The 17,929-nt window shown below is 36.2% G+C and overlaps 2 protein-coding genes across 2 annotated transcripts; one reads left to right on the forward strand and one right to left on the reverse strand.

Annotated features, from left to right (window-relative positions):
- The first annotated feature begins 6,724 nt into the window (after positions 1 to 6,724).
- On the forward strand, positions 6,725 to 15,712 carry LOC128740781 (alpha-tocopherol transfer protein-like). Its single transcript, XM_053836347.1, has 4 exons — positions 6,725 to 6,728; positions 12,609 to 12,818; positions 14,238 to 14,353; positions 14,996 to 15,712. The coding sequence occupies exons 1-4, from the start codon at positions 6,725 to 6,727 to the stop codon at positions 15,710 to 15,712; spliced, it is 1,047 nt and encodes a 348-aa protein (XP_053692322.1).
- Positions 15,713 to 15,789: 77 nt separating this feature from the next.
- On the reverse strand, positions 15,790 to 16,627 carry LOC128740782 (uncharacterized). Its single transcript, XM_053836348.1, has 2 exons — positions 16,040 to 16,627; positions 15,790 to 15,978 (listed from the first exon to the last, which is right to left on the reverse strand). The coding sequence occupies exons 1-2, from the start codon at positions 16,625 to 16,627 to the stop codon at positions 15,790 to 15,792; spliced, it is 777 nt and encodes a 258-aa protein (XP_053692323.1).
- Positions 16,628 to 17,929: the final 1,302 nt, after the last annotated feature.

Consider the following 17,929-nt stretch of genomic DNA (forward strand, 5'->3'; position numbering starts at 1 on the left):
TAGACAAACAAACGAGTAGGTAAAATCACATCACGGAACGCCAACGAACTCGTGTAGATGCCGATATTAAAATACTTGTGGAAGGATGCTGATGGTTGTTGGATATTCTGAAAGCAACGGCTTAGCACGGCGGGGGTGGAGTGATGGTAAGGGGTTGGATTGCGGTTAAAGGTGTTGGCAATTTAGTCTTCATCGATGGCATAATAGATCAAAATGTCTATTGGGACATTTTAAAGCAAAATTTGAAGCCAAGTGCTAACAAAATGGGATTTAGTCAAAGGTTCATGTTTTACCGAGACAATGACCCAAAGCACAAAGCACTTAAGAAACGCACATGTTTACTTAACTGCTCAAAACTTATTGATACTCCACCACAATATCTCCAGACATCAATCCCACTGAAAACCTTCTGAAATATTTCGACAAAAAAGTTAGAAACCGTCAGATTTCTAGCAAAAACAATCTTAGAAAGCACTTGAAGGACGAATGGATTCAAATTCCCACCGAATACACGAAAAAACTCGTAGACAGCATTCCAAAACGACTGAAGGCAGTAGCAATGACCAAGGGACACCATACTAAATACTAATATTTGAAATTAAGCCGCATCTGCGAAATCCAAACTGTTATTTCGAATGCCGTATGGATATGAATTTGAGTGCATTTTTCAATACGCTAATTTATAATTTTTTTCAAAATTAATAAAAAATATTTTACCAAAATCAGATATCATGCCTTAAAATTAACATCTGACACTATGATTTTACCTAAATAACATGTCCCTAAAATGTCTGTTAAACTTTCAAATGTAAAAAAACAAAATCTGCCTGTTGCCGTACGAATACGGATTTGTATCACTGTAGAGACTTGAATATTTTTAACTTTTCCCAATTTTGTAAAACTAGCATTGTGGGGGAGTTTCAGCTTCCAGCGACATCTAGAAGAAGCGCTGCAAAAAAAGATACACATTTGCATTAGGGAAAAATGACCAATTTTGAGCTTGCTCTCAATCATCCACTTTAAATCTGAAATTCGTTTTCTTTGCTTCATTTGAAAGGTATGACCACAAACTTGCACGTAAGGTATTGCTAATTGCAAGGAAAATTGTCCAATCAATAAGTACGCAATCGCTCATAAAAGTGCTATTTTAGCTTAAATTTTTTCGGTCTCTTCGGCGCACTTATTGCTTGGAATGTAACGAAAAAGTGCACTGAAGATACCGAAACGATTTAATGAATAGCATTTTATGAGCAATATCGCACTTCGAATGGTACAATTTTCCTTGAAATTAGCAATTAGTTAAGGAATATTTTGTTGACAAATCGCCACTTCAGCGTCGATTCCGGAACATCCACTGCCTGTTATTGGAATTTTGCATTTTTGAGATAATTCATCTTACGGCGCATCAAATCACATCAGCTTGATAAAATAAGACTAATGGAAATAAAATGGGGACATTTAGAACCAAATGGCCACTTCTTTGTCGATTGCGGAACATGCAGTACTTGGTTTTTGGGGACATTTTTGAATTTTAGGGGTTGTATAACATTTCGCCGAAGACCATATCGCCGAATACCGTTTCGCGGAATACCATTTCGCGGAAAACATTTTTGCGGAAATCATTTTCGTGGAAAGTACCAAAACGCTGAAAACCCTTTCGCGGAAAGAACTATTCCGCGGAAAACCGTTTGGCGGAAAGAACCATTTCGCGGAAAACCATTTAGTGGTAAATATTGTTTCGCGGAAAACCATGTTAGTAGCAAACGTTTCCTAGATGATTCAGGGCGAGTCGGCCGCAGGCAACGGCGAGTGTTCGCCGGTGACCCGCCGTCGGAAGCGCCGGCAATTTTTCCGCAAAATAGTACTGTCCGCAAAAATGTTTTCCGCGAAATGGCACTTTCCGCGAAAATGTTTTCCGCGTAATGGTTTTCCACAAAACAGTATATTCCGCGTTATGGTCATCCGCGAATTGGTTTTCCGCGAAACGGTATTCGGCGATATGTTATACATCTTGCTGCACATCAAATCTCATCGACTTAATAAAATTAGACTAATTGAAGTATAAAGTTTTGGCCATGGGTCAACTATTAAATTCACGCTGACGGATGCTTTGATGCAGCATTCTATTCTGCTCTTAACTAATGTTCCGGAACTGAAGTGGCCATTAGTCAACAAAATATTTCCTAACTTACCTTGAGTGCAAGGTAAGTGGTTGTATCTTTCAAATGAAGCAAAGAAAACGAATTTCGGATTGAAAATGAATGATTGAGCGCAAGATCAAAACTGGTCATTTGGACCCCAATGCATAACATTTTTATAAAATTAATTAAATTAATGTAACATTAGAATGAGATTCTAGGGGCTCGCTTACTTTGCTTGATTTGCCTGTATCGCTAACGCTACCGAGGAGTTTGACCTGTCGAAAACGGCTAATGACCCGTGTACAGTCGGGAGAGGTTGGCTAGCTATATAAACTATATAAACTTCTTCGCTAGAAGACAACTTTAACCGAAAGTACAATTTCAAGCACCGCGCAAAAGAACCTCGCGAGGCAGTTTTCCAGTTACCAAGGACGGTCTATCTAAGGATCACCTTGCCTTGATATTTTACTTTGATGTTACCTGTGAAAGAGGCGAGTGGCCCATAATTTTGTTCACATCGTAATTAATGCATGTGCAGTAATGTAATGTGATGAAATGCATGAAGATTTTTCACAAGTCTAGCTTAGCAATCATCTTTTCCCTTAAATAGGCAGTTTTCCCTACCACAACCCCGGTGTGTAACCGTATTTCGAACGGACAAATGTGCTACGAGAGGTATGACACCTATTATTGCCAAGAGGCGGTATGTTAAGATACCACGTATAGGATATCTTTCAATTGAACAGATTCGCCACGTGACACACTATTGTACCAGTGTTTGTTCTTGTTCCGTCGTTCAGTATCAAGATTTCCCAGTACGATACAACGCCGGACATTGCATCCGGTTGCATCCGTCAACTTGCGCCCTGTACGAGATATGTTGGCTTAAAAGAATTCGGTAACATTGAATAATATCAAACAGCAACAAGCATCGTCTAATAACTAGCCATTAAGCTCAGCCTAAGCCAACCAGCTTAAGCAACCATTGAGTAAACCAACAAATTTAGTGCACACTGTGCGCTGTACGCAGGAAAAGCAGTATCGGAATCTGCGTGGCGCAGATGTTAATTTCCCACACCAACAACCTGCAGCAACGGTAAACTTCAAGTAAAAACTCGGGTATTGAATAAGTACATTTTTCGTTAATTTGTTAATGCGCATGCGACTTAAAGTTTTCCACGACCGTATCTTGTAGCTAGCCAGTGAAAATAGAAATGGAAAAGGATAGGAAAAATTAGGTCTAGGCAAAATGAAAGTTATTAAAAGCCAGTAAATAAATAACTTATACAATTTAAGAGCGAATAGTTTCGTTAAGGGCCGAACTTAAATAATTCTAGTTTGCTAGTTTTCTAGTTTAGAGATAATGCGACGAACCTCCATGCGGGGGTTCTCATGTCTTTGGTTGGTGGAGTTCTAATAGTTTGAGTCCTTTTCCTACCAGAGAGGCTGACTCCGGAATCAGCTAGAAACACTAATCGTTCACAATTATTTTCATGAGGAAGCTGGACTTAGCCACTGATGAAAATCTCGCGTCATTTTGTCTGCTGTAGCAAGATCAAATGCTGTTTTCAAGTATCAGGTCTATGCGTAGGTATGGTGATCCGACGTTTCAAACCGAGCGCATGGTGTTTTAAATCTGCCAACATACTTCGCATCTCGAACTCGAGATAAAAAGAACCTCTCTTTACGAGGGTCTCATGCTGGGCAACCGTAAATGTTGGTCGGTGGCCGCTTCTCGAATAGTGACGCTTAGCCACCCGTTTACACGGTTAGTCTAAATCATCCTTACGACGGGTTAGAAAAAAACAAACGATACCTATAAGTATCGCTTGAAAAGTATCGATACCACTACTCATTGGTATCCGGAGGTATCGATGCCAAAATACTCGATACTTTAGGGTAAGGTATCGATACCGAGTGTATCGATTACCAGTATCGCCCATGCCTAATTAATAGTGTTTTGATGGACAGAAATAATACAGTCAGTATATTTTCATGGACAGAGTTATTATTTTAAGCATGTGGTCTGCTTTTGGTGTCCGAAGGGTCCGACAAGGGTATCCAATTATGTACAGCTGCTGATGGGTTCTAAAATACGTTGGTTACCCTTTTTAACCCTTATCCAGACTAATTTTGGCAGTTAGTTTATATATTTGCTCGAGCTACAATTCGCGAATAAATGTGGAAAATGAAAAGTATTAAATTCCAGCATGAAATCAATATCTTGAGCACACATTTGTTTAATGTTTGAAGATAAGTAGATTTTCATAGACTTTAGTTTTTTTACGAAATTCATCTCAAAATAAAGCTGCTAGTTGTAGTGAGACTGAATAGCTATTCAAAAATTTTTATAATAGAGCCCATACCGTTGTTTGCGAATATGTTTCATAATTCAATATAATAATTCAATTGATTGTTCTTAAACATCCTATTGGTGAGCATCGATATACTTTTGTGCATTTCAATGTAGCAATTAAATTGTTGATCCTTTTGGTTGAGCTTCCTAGTAGCAATACTTAAATCCCCTCCACTAAATTGCGTAGCAACTGGCAGCAGTTAAACCTTCTTCCGGTTGGCCGGAAGAAAACATTCTAATGCACGTTGCGATATTTATAGATCGAATATTCCGATTAGTATTCCAATCACTACTGCAGAAGTTCAAATCACTGACCACCAGCGAATAAACTGATTCCGCAAAATAATATATTTTGTGCAGAGCCAGCGTTTTCTTCCCTCAATCAGCAATGTGTATGCGGGCATGCACGACTACCGGCCTGGCAGGCACCGACCGACAGCGGGCGCGGACAGCCAAGAGCCAACGGCAACTTCCAAAACAATGAATTCATATATTCGTACTGCATGAAAACAAACCGTAATAGTCGCACTCGGTGCCTTGCACAGTCAAGACATATTTATTTGCTTGCTTTAGTTCGCGACGTTCCGCAAAGGTTTTCGATTTTTGTTTTGATTAGCCGGTTCGCTGTTTTTTCGCGCATTGCAGTTATTCCGGTGCTTGTGGTTTGAAAGATAAAATTCGGGGTCATTCGAACTGACCCAACAGCTGAGATACATATAGGAGATCAGTGATAATTCAAAACCAGTTGGATTGTGGCTGCAGGCGTTTTAGCCATTGAGTGTATGTATGTAATTTTGTATGCTACTTATCAACAGTGTGATCAGTAAGTGCTGTGAATCAATAATTCATAAATGAGCGGAAATCAGAAACAGATGTGGGTTCATTGAGGAATTGAAGAATTGACACTCGAATGAGCAATTGATTATGAAATCATGTTGTACAAACTACATTTCCATCCAGCGGTTTTCGCGATAACCGACTTTGCGCGTGTAATCAAAACAAATGTTTTGGAGATTACACAATTACCGAACGACATAATGAAGGCTAAGATTGTTTCAGTGAATATGAATTTAGACAGATTGTAATACTAGTGCAAATAGGATGGTTAGGTGGCTGGGTCTGTACAGGTAGTTTAGTTATGTACCTTGAAAATGAAATTAAATTGAAAAGATACAAAGCCACATTTACGAGCAAGTGACGGTAGCAAATCGAACAAGATTTTAGGCTACGGTTTCACAAAGCTGAATAACGAATAAATCGGCTATAAAATTAACCTTCGATAACATTTTTTCTGCTGCGGTTCTACAATGCCAACCACTGATATTTTCACTTGAAATAAAAAGAAAACAACGACCATGATATTTATTTTGCATTGGATGATTGCAACTGAATGATAAAAAATAAGACAAAATACATAATCGTTCAACTATGGTACTTAGAACTTTAAACCACGTTACTTGTCATTGCTGCGTGCTTGTTTCTTCGAAACTTGAACTAAGCAACCGAACCGGTTTGGAATATGATGCAAACATACTTCCAGCTATCTGTTTGTACCATGCGTAGAGGTTCAATCAACCATTTGCTGATTACAGTATAGCTTTTTATGTTTAGATGGTGAACGCATGAACGTACGTCTATCTTTACTGAGAACGCTTCATCTTAGCAGAGCTTGGTAAATTATAATATACGAAACATGAGGTCATCTACTCTGCTCGCACTAAACTTGTGTTATTCATTTAGCGGTATTTCAAAAAATGAATAGTAGAGATATTCTTCGCCATGATATAAACATTTTAAATTTTAATTTTTTTCGTTTACAAAGGTCGGGTTCTTTAATTTAATATTTAATGATTTGTAGATCTAACATCGCTAATGAGGGGATCGTTGACAGCGGAGCTTGTTCAATTTTGCACAATTAAACTTTGTTCCTATTGAAGTTTCACATGAAAAGTCAAGAAAAAAATTGATTTATCATAGACAATTTTTGAGTTCTGGAAATATAATATTCGTGGAAAAAATGGCATTCCTCCACTTTGCACCAAAAACTGTATTTCAAATGAAATTTTCCAAGAGGAGGAAAGCTTTTACAAGATAAAATTTTTTTTGTATCTACGTAAAGTCGATAGCATTAACAATTACCAGGCATCCACGAGTTGTTAACGACACTACAGTCCGCTCCAGCCTGACCTAGAAAACTGTATTTTCTGGCGCCTGGATGGTCTGCGCAATGGGTAACTAGCTGATATCGGATTTCGGTGTTCGGTGGTGAGTTCGGAAGTAGCGGTCTGGTTGACGTCTACCGTGGTTTAGTTTTAATCGGATTGTAGTTCAACGTACTGAATTATGCGTCGAAATAAAAAAGCATATTTAATTAACATCTGGTTATTTGATTTCGGCACGCTTCAGCGTTGTTGGGTCAATCACTTTGTCGAATGTAGCCCCAGTCGAAAGAGATCTGTTCGTTTTGGGGTATTGATTATAGCACTCACGATCACTTCGCAAACTCCCAACTTCATAACCCAGACTCTCCTTATGGGTTTTATCCGCACTCTTGCCCAATTAGTTTAGTTAAATAACTTATAGTTGCGCCCTCTCCCTGTTAAAATGACATTCGTCGACCGTCTTTGTCGCCTCATTCGAAATGACCGATAGTAAACTAACACACAACATATTTGACTGTACATTTCTGCATAATAACAAAGTTTACACCGAATGGTAACAAACTTGCATGGTGAATAGTGTGTGGGAACAAATGACATAATTAGGTTTGCATCACAAAGAAAAGTAATTATCTGCAGAGTAGAGCCACTCGAATGGTACCAATTAAAAACTATGCAGGCACTTGTGAGCCGTGAAAACCTTTTCGCTGTGGAAAACATGTCGTAAAATAAAATGAATTACAACGTAATTGCTACGTCCGTGTTCACCTCATGATACCTAACACTTTGCAACAAATCACCGACACTACTGTTTCCCTACATTGTCCATTGAAAATGATTCCGGTATTAAAATTTTACTTTCTGAAATCACAGAGCCATGAGATTCCATTATTTACCTTCTTAAATTCGATCTTATCGAGATTATCTGGAAGAACCTTCAATGACGATTTTTGAAGTTATTCATATTATCAATGCCCTTTAATTCCTGGTTTCATTTGTTAGGAGAGGCAGCTGTGTAAATCGTTTTTCCTCATTGTGACCTCGAGTATCATCGAAGCGGACAAACATAAGTCTTTTTTCAACTAATACACTTCAAAGCTGGCTGTCCACGATTACAATAATTTTAATTTGGATTATTTACAGTTATAAATTATTTGGCCGAAACACATTTTTGTTATATAGCAGCTTCATAATTGAGTTTACACTAAGTTCTATCGAAAAATATACAAATTTGCTACCCCAGAGCTTGCTATTCACCCTTACTAATAGTTTTCACCCCATTGTGCTAATAGTTTTCACCCCATTGTGCTAATAGTTTTCACCTAGTGCTAATATAAAGCCAAATTTCAAGTTCAACTTCAGTCCAATTTCATTTTCATTTTTACGTCAAATTTCACATCCAATATCAAGTCCAATTTCAAATCTAATTTTAAAACCAATTTCCAATTTAATTTGAATCCATTCTGTAGTAAAATTTCAAATTATATTTTGAGTTCTATTTCATTTGTTTCAAGCAAACGTCTAATTTCACGTCCAATGTCAAATCCGGTTTGAAATCAATTTTCAGGTTCAATATAACTTCAATTTACAATCAACTGTTGAGTAACAATTCGACTTTTGGTTTTGGAATTTTGCCACTCAACTTTTGATTTTTTTTATTTTCACCTTTTGGTATTCTACATACATTATTGACTTTTGAGATAAATTTTAATTTGATTTTTGACTTCTGATTTTCGAGTTTTTGCATTAGGCATTAAGTTTTGACTTTAATTTTGACCTTCTAATTTACTTTCGATTTGACTGTTGCTTTCAACTTTTGATTTTGGACTTTACTCTTGACTTTTGATTTTGGTTTTTAACTTTTCACCTTTGATTTTTCTCTTTTGTTTTTAAAATGTTGACTCCAACTGCTGATTTTTAACTTATGATTAGAAAACCCGGCGTGCGTTGCTATGTCATTCTAAAAAGGGAGTAGAAGCATAATGCTAAAGATTTGCTTAATTGTAATCTTGGAACCAAGAGCTCTCTTTTTAACAAATCAAGATATTCCTAAATCATACCGCAAATTTCGAATCCCACGTAACAATATGTTTTATTACCAACCCTTAAAATGGTAATGTTGGCAAAATCGCAATAAAATATCAATGCAGTTCGTTTGAAATCAGTTGAAAACCGCTCAGAAACTATAGACTTAGAGTAATCTCAACATTTTTTTTCTTTATATTTTCATTTCAATAAAGTGTTTTCTCTTCAATTTTGTTTTTAAAATAAGTATAATATTTTCTTACTTTTATTTAATTTGACTCATTATCTAGGTTTCACCGATTTATTATTAACAATTTGGTTTATTAGCAATTTTATTAGAGAGCAATTTTATTAGAGAGAGATTTTTTTAATCGAGCAAAAAAATAGATTTTAGGCATTTTTACTTAAGCTTAACTGCTTATTTTTAACAGTTTAAACATGAAAACCAAATCTATTCTGGCTTTTAATATATATGTTAGGCCATTGCTAATCATTTTTAAAGTTTTTGTCAACACTACCTCCCCCCCCACCCTTGGAAATATGCTTGAAAAATCGGGGGACAAAAAAATAATTTGTTGGATATGAGTTAATTTTTTTTATAAAATCAATTGTCTGTGGGCTCTACAGCCTGGAAAACTCGAAAAATGAGTGTACGAGTTGGGATAACGCTTCTAGCATGAAATAGAAACGGAAATTCAAACAGTGGAATTTCCGAAAATCAGCCAAAAAAATTTTTTTTCGGTTTTGTCTTTTTTTCGTAGAATTTTGCATGAAAAATAACAACGTATGCATTAAAAGCAAGAATAGATTTGGTTTTCACATTTAAACTTTAAGTAAAAATGCCTAAAACCCATATTTTTTTTGCTCGAATAAAAAATTCTCTTTGTTTTTTTTTTCGCCCCCCCCCCTTCAGTGGCCCAACATTGGAGGAACAAAAACTTTTTAAAATATTTGTAATGGTCTTATTATTTTTCATGCAAAAATCTACGAAAACAAAAACAAAAATGAAAGAAAAATTTTTTAGCCAATTTTCGAAAATTCCATTGTTCCAATTTTCATTTCTATTTCGTCCTAGAAGCATTAACTCAACTCGTACACCCATTTTTCGAGTTTTTCAAGCTGTAGGCCCAAAAACAAATGATTTTATATAAAAAATAACTCATATCCTTCAAATTATTTTTTTACCCCCTGATTTTTCAAGCCAATTTCCAAGGGAGAGAGGGGGGGGGCGGTGACAAAAACTTTAAAAATAATTTGCAATGGCCTTATTTTTATTTTAGAATACGCACAGGCAGTGAATACAAAAATATCATACATCTGAGTATTGCGGTGCTTTGCGGAAAAAACTCGTTATGTTAGTAAACGTTTAAAAAAGATTTTTATAGCTTCTGAGCTATAAAACAAAACGTAACCTTAGAAAAACGTAACCTTTTCTCCGTGTAAAAGGATATCTTAAGAAATTTGCTTTTATGTGAAACCCGACGCTTGATGCTTAATGTTTTGACAGAATAAAAAGCACTCTAATTTTTTCGTTGTACAAGTAAATATTTTTGGATTAGATTCAATCTCTTTCTTTCTTCAAAAGAAAAATATTTTTTTAAGATTGTCTATGTCTAATAATGGCCATTACAAATATTTTATACAAAAACCACTGAAGGGGGTGGGTGGGGGGTTAAAAAAAAACAATGAAAATTTTTTAATCGAGCAAAAAAAATGGATTTTAGGCATTTTTATTTTAAGTTTAAACGTGAAAACCAAGTCTATTCTTGCTTTTAATATATACGTTGTTAATTTCTATGCAAAAATCTACGAAAAAAAGACACAAAACGAAAGAAATTTTTTTTGACCAATTTTCGGAAATTCCGCCGTTTGAATTTCCATTTCTATTTCATGCTAAAAGCGTTAACTCAACCCTTACACTCATTTTTCAAGTTTTTCAGGCTGTAGAGCCCACAGACAATTGATCTCGTCTCCTACAAATTATTTTTTGCCCTCCGATTTTTCAAGCCAATTTCCAAGGGGGGGGGGGGGGGGTGACAAAAACTTTTGAAATGATTTGCAATGGCCTAATAATAAATTATTTTCGAGCATCTTGTTATAATTTATGACTCAACGAGAAAAGTTAATTCCATTATAACTTATTGTTGGTTAGTAATTTTACTAACTGTTGTTAGTAATTTTACTTATTGTTGGTTAGTTAGTTATAGTAATTTTAGTAAATAATAGAATTAAATGGAATTCTCTCAAGCGTGTAGGGCGCTATATCTCTGCATATTAGCGTTGGTAAGAGGAAATGCTTATCAACTTAGGGACTATATTGGCTCGTTTCATTATCCTTGATTTCCCTGATCGCGGATAAGTTCAAGTTGTTACGTGGTTTTTGAGCCGTAAATCTCGCATGTGCATAGTATTTTTCGATATAAATTAAATTATGGTTGTATATAAGCACCATTGGTATTGTATTAAATTTGTTAAAAAGGTATTTTTTATATCTTAATTTTCGTAGTTACTGACTTTACAAGAAAATTTTCGAATATCCAGCTTAGTCTCATATGACTGATGCTTACATACTTACATTATCCATCTAGCTCCGCCCATCTACTAACAACAATTCCTTTCCCGAAATACTACTTTGAGATGCAAAGGATTCCCTGGTCTTTAGTAGCAACAAGTATTGGACTAACATTCCTTTCCATCCCACCAGGACCCGCATTCGGACGTGGCCGGCGTCGGTATTGATCAGCATGCAGGGACCTGATAAGGTTGCACAATGAAAAATAGCGTGCTGTCCCAAGTATGCTTTTTCCAGCCATCATTTTGCAATTTTCATCGGTCTTGGTCAATAACGGAGTAGCAGCACACGAGCGGTATCCTATGCTTATGCTTATGCTTAATAGAATTAAATGGAATTCTCTCCTAACTTTTCTTGTTGATAGGGTTAAATTTTTTTTCAGCTTCGGCCATATGAAAAACATTCTACCCTAACTTTCGCGACGCAAACTCAGATTTTAATATTAAAATGTTTTTATTACAGTAATCAAATACTCTACCATACGAATAAGAATATAATATGAAAAGAGCTATTATAAAGCACCAATTTATAAAGATTTAATTCACTTATTTAAAGAAACGTTTTTTATGTGACCATGTGCAGGCCCAGATTTATGTGCCATTTAATAACAACGAGCAAACATAAACATGAATAGCAAGCACAATGGCGCGTAACAACCTCACACGTACAGTTAGATTTGTCCTTCAATGCTTCCTAATTTGTTTAGTAGGTATTATAGTAGGGGAAGATACTTTCAGTAAAGATTTATTATACTGCTGCGATTCTCATGGCTGTAAAAGATTTACTACATGAGTACATAATGGTACTTCTAGTTTTGTCAGTAAAAATAATGACTCATGCTAATCACACATAAATACTGCATTGATTTCGAGGACTAGGGCAGCATACTAGACATATTAATCCTCTAATGGGCAACATCGTAAAATCGATGCAATCAAGGAAATGACTATTTTTTCATGAAAATACACTAAAAAGAAGCTAAAGTTTTGGCTTTAATCAAAAATAAGTATCTTGACGAGCCTCAGGTAAAAAATCAGATTTTTTTTTCGCATTTCATGTTCAACGCTCTACCCGGAGATTTTTCCTAACCGGTTATATTATAAAAATCAAATAAAGCATGTAAACTACTCATAAAAATTTTGTGATTTTGTTTTAAATATCCTATTTTTATAAAATTGGCAAAAAATTTTTTTACAATAACAACTTAATAGCTTTTTTGTTATTGTATAGCAATACTTCTTTGTTTTTTTTAATATTTGGAATAGAAGTTAACGAATTAGACAACCTAAGATTAAAAGAAAATTATATAATACGTTCTTTCCAAACAATTTATTCTATGCTATTATAATTTACAGGATTGTTTGGCTGGTTCGACACTACCATGCCCGAGATAGCAGTACTGCAGCCTTCAACGACGCTACCGGCTTCTAACAGCGGTGGTGGCAAGATCACGTTGAAGTGTAAATCATTAGCGGAAACAAACGTAGGGCAGCCCAAGAAGCCGCTGTTCGCCGATGATGAGAAAAAAACAGCCAAGATCAATGAGCTAAGGGCGCTGGTTGAAAGTGAGTTAATGGAATTTTTAAATATCATATGGGCATTGGGTACATACGGATACATCGTCAAACAGGTTTTATAGTTACATTAACATAAGTAATGGGTCAACTGGTTAATTTTATGTTGGGCTTACGTAGACAATAAGGGTAATTAAGTAGCAATTTAATGTGTTAGATTAGATTGTTTGGCTTAATTGGTTCGTTTCAAATTTTGAAACAATGTTTTTGCATTTATCCAAAAATAATACTGGGTAATTGGTACTAAACCTTGTTTTTATATCATAACTTGCTCGGCTAAGTAATGGAAAAATAGGAAAAATTATGCGAAACATTGGGTTGTGATATTAAATTGTTCGTTCGTAGACTTCAAAGTCCTATTCAGCTACAGGTTAACGGTTCTTACACGGCATTGGAATTGTTTGGTAGCTAAAAGGTTAATTATTTGCAACCAGAAATTTCGCAGTGTTTTCCAATTGTTTGTGATACAAGCTAATAAAAGTGAGAAGCCACTTTCAGTTTGACATTGATCGATTCTGTTCTTGACTTTAGCGTTGCAAAATCAAATAAATATTATTCTACCATAGCATGTTACACGCTGATGGACAGGCCTGAATGACCATCAAGCAGGACGGTCAGTTTTAAGTGACCTTCTGCGCGGTTAACTACGCGATAGAGTATGCGTCTATCGTTCTAGACTAGACCTATTCGATTTCACATTTCAGCTGATTGAAACGCGATACATGAACGAGGGACAGGGAAGACGCGCTTACCGGAATACCCATTTCATTCCAAGCACAGCGATAATAATGGTTGCTTATTCAGCGATAGATACGTTATATGCTGTTGTTACGTGCTGTAGTTAATTATCTTCTGCATCCATGCACGGAGAAGCTTTCGCTATAATAATATTTCCAGTGGACGCCTCATGCTTGCAAAGCTTCTTCTTTTCGGGAAGGAAGCGTCAGCTCAATAATAAACAAATTGCAACATCTATCAAAATTTACAACATAAAGATACCGTCAAAATTAACTACCATTCACAGACCGTTAGGTCAACAGTAGCGGATTTGGTTGACCAAAGACGTGGAGTCTTTGGTGGGTTTTGCAGCTAAACGTTTGTTGCCGTGACACTAAAGAGGACAAAAGAGACATGTGAGCTCTAGTAAACAAACAGTAATAATGTAATGTCTGGTGCCCAAAACACATATATTAAGGCCTCTTAGGTTACGCAACGTAAGCACAGCGAATTTGTCAAAATATAAGGTGAATGACTTCGTATTTCACACCTTCGCAGGCAGGCACTAGGTATTGTCCGAGTAAGCAAATTAATTCAACTCGAAACGAATTAAACAGTTTTTTCAAATTAGTTTCTATCGAAACAGATTCTGCCAGGTCGATAAATTAATAAGTTTTTTTTTGTATTTCACAGACTGCGATGACTTTGTACGCCGAAGTGATGATCTGTTTCTGAGCCGGTTCTTGATTTGCTGCGATTGGGATGTTCAGGAAGCGTTCCAACGAATGGTTAAGCTGTTCAAATTGAAGGTAAGTTCGATCGTCGACGCGACGGGCAAACCGTCGCCTTTACGGCATGTGTTGAATTGAATAAATAATCAGTCAATCAGTTTCCAAGGTAACGTAGTTGACAGACATTACGTATGGTGCAGTGTACTAAACTGCATCAATTGCATTTCCTCCAGCTTATTACAGCTAATTGTTCGATTATACTATTTTTGGATAAATGTGCTCGTTGAAAGAGGGCGAAGTATGAATTAAGAAATTAAGTATTAATAATGCATTTTGGTTACGTAAGTGAATGCAGTCGCTTTAGTAATGGAAACCAACCTTAATCCGCATAACAGCGCTTCCTCTGATGGGAGCGTAAGATAAAACATTTTTGACATGCTCGAGTGGATTTTGAGTGAATGGACACTATTTTAAAGCCGTTCATATACACCACAATTGTAGCTGAAGTAAAATATAAAATACAACGTTTACTGCCGAAAAAGTTTAAAGCATAAATATTCTGTTGGTTTTGTTCGGCGCCAGAATTGACGAGGAATAGTAGGTTGAAACGTAACGCCAAAAAAATTATTTCTTACCCTTACCTATAGGATCAATAAGACAATCGGATTCGATGTTGGTTTACAAACGTATCGATTAATTGCATCTCTCTCTTTTCCACAGCATGACAATCCCGAATGGTTCATCAATGAGCCACTAAACAGTTACAAACACATATTGAAACGCAACGTAAAGTTCGTTCTGGACAAACGTGACAAAAACGGACGGCGCATCTTTGTCACCAAAATGTGCAACATGAACATCAACGAGTCGTCCGCGACGGATCTGGCCCATCTGGATGAGCTGTGGTGTGAGTTTATGTTGAACGATCTGGAAACGCAACAGAACGGCATCGCTTGTCTTCTCGATATGAGTGGATTTTCCATTAAAAGTTTGCGTTATTTGACTCCTTCCAATATCAAAATCGGAACGCAGAAAGCTGATCTACTGCCAGTGAAACATATGGAGTTCCATGTTGTTAATTCGTCGGCTTTCTTGAATACTGCTGTGGCGATTTTGTACCCGGTGCTAAGTAAACAAATTAAGGATAAGGTCCATTTTCATTACTCTGATTGGGATTCACTGCATGCCGCACTAGGAAAGGAGGCTCTTCCCGCAGTATACGGCGGAACGAACGGAACCGATCTTGATTGCGAATCTCTGAACAATCAGTTATTACAATTGGAAGATCATTACAATAGTCTAGTAAGGTTTGGCTACGAACTCAAACCGCATGTAGATTCAAGTAAATACGCTAAGTATTTCCATAACATTGATGTGGCGAAACGTAATAAGAAGCACAGAAGAAGTAGGATAGAGAGCGAAGTAGTTGAACAATAAATTTATTGTTGAATTTATTTTATTTAAAATGCGATATAATAAAAAGTTTATTACAGTTTTTCGGTTGCGTTTGTTAGTTATTTTTCTTGCAAACACTGATGAACCTCTTTTACTAGCCTATCACAATCGTTGCGGGATTGTTTAACCACATCTAAAAGACATCCTTTAGTATCGGTGGCTAGTGAAATTGCTTCCTCGGTTGTTTCCGCTAATAGCTTTCCTATATCTTTCACTATTTCCAACACGATTGCATTGGTTTCCGTAATCTGTTCAATCAAAGTAATATATGTTTATTGTAAGGAAGGTATAAGGAAACGAAATACTTACATGATCTAGTAAACATCTCACTTGCTCAGCAAGTTTAGAGTTTTCCGCCACACATGCATCTCCTATTTGTTGAATATTATGAACTTTACCAATGAAAAAATCAACGTGTTCTTTAACATTGCTGCGTATTAGTTTAATCCGAGCGACAAGATCGTCAAAACAGTGCTTGGTATTGGCGAATGAATCACCAGCGATTTGTTCCAGCCGTTCGGTGACATTCGCAAAACAATGGCTCAGTTGGTTTTCTGCTGCGGTAAGGTTTTGTTTCACTTCATCGATGTTGCTGTTAATTTCCTGATTGGACTGTGACAATAGTTTCTCCGCTTCACCGAGGACATCGTCTAGTAAACTATCAACATCTCGTCGCACCTTTTCAACCGCATCCAAACCTTGATTGGTAAAAAAGTTTACGGTTTCCAGCAAATAATGCAGTATGTTATTGGTTAAAAGGACTTGTTCGAAGTTCTCCTCTAATTCAGTGTCATGAATAACATCCTGGTAGAAGTTTGATTTGGTCGAAAGAACTTTTGAATTAGCTTCTCCAGCAGTAGTAAGAACTGCGAAACAAAGCAAAACTATTACTTTCATTTTCAGCTGTGAATGAATACTTGTAAACTAACTGGTAATTCAGATGGCGAAGGTAAATTTATAATAACAGCACTGCTAATAAAACTTGACACTTTTCAAGTGCTTCTGTTATCGTAGCTAAGACTATCAACAGATAGTGAACATGAATATCGGAGATAACTATTGATAAAACGCTACGATTGACCTTTGATTAGTACAAACACAAACACTCTGAATGATTATGACATGTTGAAATAATATGTCTCTTTGGTGAATCATGGATAGCAGTAAAAAATAAAACAATCGTGAACACTAACTAAATCTTTAGACTGCAAATAAAAGCAAGAATATTGCTCGTTACAGAGATCAGAACAGGTACAGAATTTACTCGACTCTGCTCAGTTTTGCTCAATCAGCAGAATACTGCTTCTTTTTAGTATTTGTTAAATTTTGTCGCAATTGTCTCAAACTCTAACAGCCGAATGCGAAGTCTGTCGACCCTACACCATCCTACAATTAATATAATTATAAAAATTATCAGACTAAAACATGCTTTTGAAAGATTAGTACCCCACTTTCTGTTTATGTCTGGGGACGTCAGTGTAACAGTATAAGGTTTGGTTTTGTCAAGATCAAATCTAGAAGTTCTTGAATCAAAATCAGAAAAACGATAAGATAAGCTTGAATAAAAATATCTTCTAGAGGAAAATAAGATAAAGTTATAGTTGAAAACAGAGAAATTATTGACGCAAAATTTATTGTGTGCCCAAACTAGTGTAATTTGTTTGATTACTCAATTACTTGATTATGTCCATTATTACGTGAGATATTAGATTTTAAATATAAGAAATTCTGCTGGAGTTAGTTGAGGTCTTCCTTTTCCTTTCCGATAACTTGTTTTATATTGAATGCTTCCTAGTATGCATTTTTTACAGCACAATGCATGCTCCACTAAGTATGCAACCAGTGTTACTATAAAATGCTTACTGCTATAAAATTGGATATCTATCTCATGACAGCGTACGGGAGCCAACCTCTTCGTTGAGCGAGATTCGCTTTGACTGCGTCCATAAGCATTTTCCCAATTTTCTTTACAACCATACAATCGTACTAGGTACAATGCAACTACAGCAATTCTCCTAATAAGATGGTGCAAAATGAAATTTATCGGCTTTCATCAACTGTAAGGTAACGGCTTAGCATCAGCTCCCTTGAGCATTGATCCACAGTATTGAGCATTGATTTACAGTAGGTGGAAAAAACACCCACCACGCCTTATTCGGAAGATTACTGTTCTTAAAACTGTGGCCGCGTGTTCTGTTT

Source organism: Sabethes cyaneus, chromosome 3 (assembly GCF_943734655.1).
Source record: "Sabethes cyaneus chromosome 3, idSabCyanKW18_F2, whole genome shotgun sequence".
In the NCBI taxonomy this organism is placed as follows: Eukaryota; Metazoa; Arthropoda; class Insecta; order Diptera; family Culicidae; genus Sabethes; species Sabethes cyaneus.

What these genes read in the sequence shown, in the direction of transcription:
- LOC128740781 (XM_053836347.1), top strand. An exon ending in GCTAAGGGCGCTGGTTGAAA is followed by an intron (nt 12,819 to 14,237) that starts GTGAGTTAATGG and finishes TGTATTTCACAG; the next exon opens with ACTGCGATGACTTTGTACGC. An exon ending in TTAAGCTGTTCAAATTGAAG is followed by an intron (nt 14,354 to 14,995) that starts GTAAGTTCGATC and finishes TCTTTTCCACAG; the next exon opens with CATGACAATCCCGAATGGTT.
- LOC128740782 (XM_053836348.1), bottom strand. Translation starts at nt 16,627, where the DNA reads ATGAAAGTAATAGTTTTGCTTTGTTTCGCAGTTCTTACTACTGCTGGA. An exon ending in TGAGATGTTTACTAGATCAT is followed by an intron (nt 15,979 to 16,039) that starts GTAAGTATTTCG and finishes TTGATTGAACAG; the next exon opens with ATTACGGAAACCAATGCAAT.